At 50.5% G+C, this 4,006-nt stretch overlaps 1 protein-coding gene across 1 annotated transcript; it reads left to right on the top strand.

Annotated features, from left to right (window-relative positions):
* Positions 1-2,441: 2,441 nt before the first annotated feature.
* LOC147349711 (myeloid-associated differentiation marker-like) lies at positions 2,442-2,900 on the top strand. Its single transcript, XM_086364997.1, has one exon. It carries the CDS (start codon positions 2,442-2,444, stop codon positions 2,898-2,900), a length of 459 nt encoding a protein of 152 aa, XP_086221123.1.
* The last annotated feature ends 1,106 nt before the right edge of the window (positions 2,901-4,006 follow it).

The raw sequence follows: 4,006 nt of genomic DNA, 5'->3' as shown, positions 1-4,006 counted from the left end.
GACCAAAGCTCGGGGCTCTGGGACCCAGGACCCACCTTCAGGGCCACAGCCTCCTTCCACAGCACTTGAAGACACATTGTCCCAGCCTGTCCTCCCTGCAGCATCACTAGAAGGAGCTGCCATCTGAGGGACACAGTCCCATTCTGAGGAGAGAAGCTTCAGGGGTGAACAGGGAGGAGCCATGGGGTGAGAGCAAGGCCGTGGGGACGAGATGACATGGGAAGTAGGGACTGTTGTGAATCCCCTCCCCCAATTTGTCTCAGCATGAGACTGTTCCCTTTGGGAAAGGAGACCCCCACCCAGCATGACTCCAAGGTATAGTGTCGTGGGGGAACCACAGAATAAATTAACATAATGTCTGTCTCTTAAGCTCCAAAGCTGCCATCCAGGTGGGAGTCTGGAAAGATCTAGGAGTAGGGCTACCTGAGTGAGGACTTTCCTGGCCTGGGAAACTGGTGAGCAGCTTGCAAGCCAGGGAAGAAGGGATTGGAAACGAACAAGGATACTGTGTCTGATGCTGGTGTGGAATCTTTCAGGGCATCCCAGGGAGGGTGTGGAGGGACGAATGACCCCTCATCAGGTCTCCACAAAATTATCACCCAAACCTGCGCATCAGCCCGTGTTGGGTGACGGCTTGAGAAAAATCCTAATGAACATTTCCACTATTTTTGTGGATCATCTCCATGTAGAAGGTTGGCAGTTGACCGGTTTAGCAGGTCTGAGGTGGAAAACAGAGTATAACAACAATAATAGCCTATTGGCTGTCCTCAAACCTCCTGCAGGGAGTCGTCTTAGTGAAAATCCATCCCCTCCCTGCCTCTCCCTGATAGGAGACACACTGCAGGCAAACTCAGTGCCCTGTGGGGTCTTAAAGGGAGAAACTACTTCAGACCCCTTTTTGTCCTCCTGCTGGGGGACACTCAGGCTCTGCCCTGCCCCCACACTAGAACTCCTCCTCCTTCCAGGGACAGGTGGGAGGGGGGTGTGCGGGGAAAGACCCCGGGGCAGCCCCAGCCTCTTTTACCGTTAATTTAGGGCCCTTGTTGGAAGAATCCTTAGTGTAAGAAACAAGGAAGCCTGCACATGGAATTTCCTCCCATTTACCAGATCATGGTCAAGTCAGTTCTAACTGCAAAATAGTGAGGAATTTAGAGACACATTTAGGGGCCACCATTCTTCAGAATTGAAAACATACATGGGAAGCCTGGCTTATAATTAAAAAAAACATTTTTTTGTTGGTTACAGGGTCATAGTCTAGTTTGGCAACCTGCCAAGATGCCTCCCCTATGAAGTTCTGGAAGGCACTTCACTTGCTCCCCCAGAACGGAATTCAAACAAAGCAATTCTGCCTCAAGGAGAGACTCGTACAGAATCCCAAGCAAGCCACTTTCCACTCCTGCAGTGTCCAAGTTGACCCCAAAGTCCCAAAGGGCAAATATTATTCCCAAATGGGTGAGAATGGGGGGATCTCCAGGTGCACAGCCCTCTATTCACTCGGTCAAGAGCGCAACTGCTCCTTAAGAGGCCAGTTTCTGTCTCTCAACAGAAAGCGAACACAGGCTGTGAGCGAGGAGTGGGAGGGACAGGCAAGTTCCTGAAACTAGCAAGTTCTGCTTCTGCTTGAAAATGCCTATAGATCCTCCCCAACCTTCTCAGCCTCACCCCTCTCCTCGCCCCAGAAGGAGGTGGAGGGGCTGAGCCTAGGGGACCTGACTCCTGCCTGGATGCACAGCATTGTCCCCCAGCTAGTCTCGACTGTGCGTTGCTTGAGAAGCCAATACATTGACATGAATCTGCCACGTGTCAATGTATGGCAAAACCAATACAATATTGTAAAGTAATTAGCCTCCAATTAAATTAAATAAATTTACATTAAAAAAAAAAAAGAAGAAGAAGCCAATACAGAGAGACAAGCACTGGGTAAAAGAAAAGTAGCTTTATCTTAAGGAAGCCAGCCACCAGGGGAGAAGGTTTTTTACTACTCAGAAGAATCAACTCCCAACACAGCAAGGCTCAGCCAGGGGAACTTACATGGAGGGGAGCAAGAAGTGGCTGCAGGCTGCACACTGCGGGTGTGCTGCACTTCTTTCTTTGAACAGTAACCAGGAACCAGAAACCATCTTGCTGGAGTGAGACCGTGAGTGTGGTCCTTACATTGTTAGGATTGGTGGTTGTATCTTTCTGGAAAAACAAAGACAGAAACAGAACTAAACAGGCAGAGTGAAACTGAACCAGTCCGTCAAAACCCTGAGCTGTTTTTTAATTATTCACAAGCCTTTGGTTTTAAAACCAGTAAGGTTACAACTCCTGTGCTGGTGACTTGCCTGACCGTCACCATCACCACGGGAACCTCCTCAGGCCTGGGCTCCAGAACGGTGGGCTTCTTCCTCCACCTGGGGCAGCTGCTCTCCGCCTGGTTGCCCTCCTTGCTGGTGGCCAGCATGGACACTTGGAGTGAGTGCACAGTCAACCGGTCTGTGTTCCTGTGGTGCTTCTGCTTCGGTGAGACCCTCACCGTCTTCATAGTGGAGTTGTGTGGGCTCCAATCCCACTTCCCCTTGTCCTGCTATGACGTTCTCTACCACTGTGCCTTCTATTTCACCCTATTCTGTCTCTTTGCCTCCACTATTTTCACCACCAACTATGTCCGGTTCTTGCCTCAGAGCCACACCCGGAACCAGGCCATCTCCGCCACTGCCTCCTCCTGCATCAGTGCTGTGCTTTACGCCGCCGCAGGGGCCTGGACCTGCGCCCTGGCTGGCGACACATCCTGCTTTGTGCCTGCTGGTCCAGGCATGCTCGAGAGACTGTTGATCTTCCTGCTCTATGTCATTTTGGCTTTAATTTTCATACCATTATCAACTGCAACAGCCGTTTCCAGTACACGTCTGCCATGGTGAGACAAACGATCCTGTGCTCCGTCTGCTTCTACCTAGGGATGATGTCCACCCTGTTGCTCAAAGATGACACTGAAACACGGACACCTGTCTACTATCCTTTACTGTAAAAGGAGACTATGTTTCCATCCTCCTCTTTACCAGCGCTCTGATCTCTGGTCACTCTGCCCCTTTCACGAGAAGTTGGGTGGGCTGCCTCTGTGGTCCAGTGATGTGAGCTGCCATGATAAAATAGAGGGAAAAAAAAACCCTCACTTGCTCTGTGTGTGTCTGGGATGAATGCTGGACTGTGGCTGTCTTGACAGCCGCTACCCTGCTGATTTACTTGGCTGACCTGCTGTACATGGCCTCGGAGGCTTTGTAGGGACCAAGGATGGGCCCTGGGGCTCCCTATTTCTCTTCTCACCTGCAGGTTCTTCACTGAGCTCTGATGTTCTCTTCCTGGTTCCCTCTCTCCCCTCTCACATCCTTCCCCATTCATCTCCCTCCCTTTTCATTTCCTTCCCTCCTTCTGCTCTGTCTCTCTGTTTACCTTGTTAGCTGCCTTCTTTTTCCACTCTCATCTTTTCTATATTTTCTGCTTTTTCCCCCTCTTCTGGTCATCCTTTTTTTTTTTCCTTATCACCTAAAGGAAAAAAACCCTTGATATTCATTGGAAGGACTGATGCTGAAGCGCCAATACTTTGGCCACTTGACGTGAAGAGCTGACTCATTGGAAAAGACCCTGATGATGGGAAAGACTGAGAGCAAGAAGAGAAGGGCACGGCAGAGGATGAGATGGTTGGATGGCATCATCAACTCAATGGACATAAGTTTGAGCAAACCTTGGGAGACAGTGAAGGACAGGGAAGCCTGGTGTGCCTCATGGGGTCACAGAGTCAGACACGACTTAGTGACTGAACAATAATAACAGCATGTGTCCTGACCACCTCTCCCCATCTTCCTTCTTCTGATCCATCAGGACCTGAGACTTCTTCCTTCTCTGCCCACTGACCCCTCCCGCCTCCTAAGGTGCTGACTCCACAGCACACAGCCCTCTGTGTGATTCGGCCCCCACCTCCCATGGGAGGGGAGTGTACAGGGCACCTGCCCTTTAACTTAAACTAAAA

The sequence above is a fragment of the Bos grunniens genome, chromosome 21 (genome assembly GCF_055505025.1).
Source record: "Bos grunniens cultivar Pamir isolate PY7600 chromosome 21, Bosgru_T2T1.0, whole genome shotgun sequence".
Lineage (NCBI taxonomy): Eukaryota > Metazoa > Chordata > Mammalia > Artiodactyla > Bovidae > Bos > Bos grunniens.
This window is presented reverse-complemented; position numbering and strand designations above follow the sequence as displayed.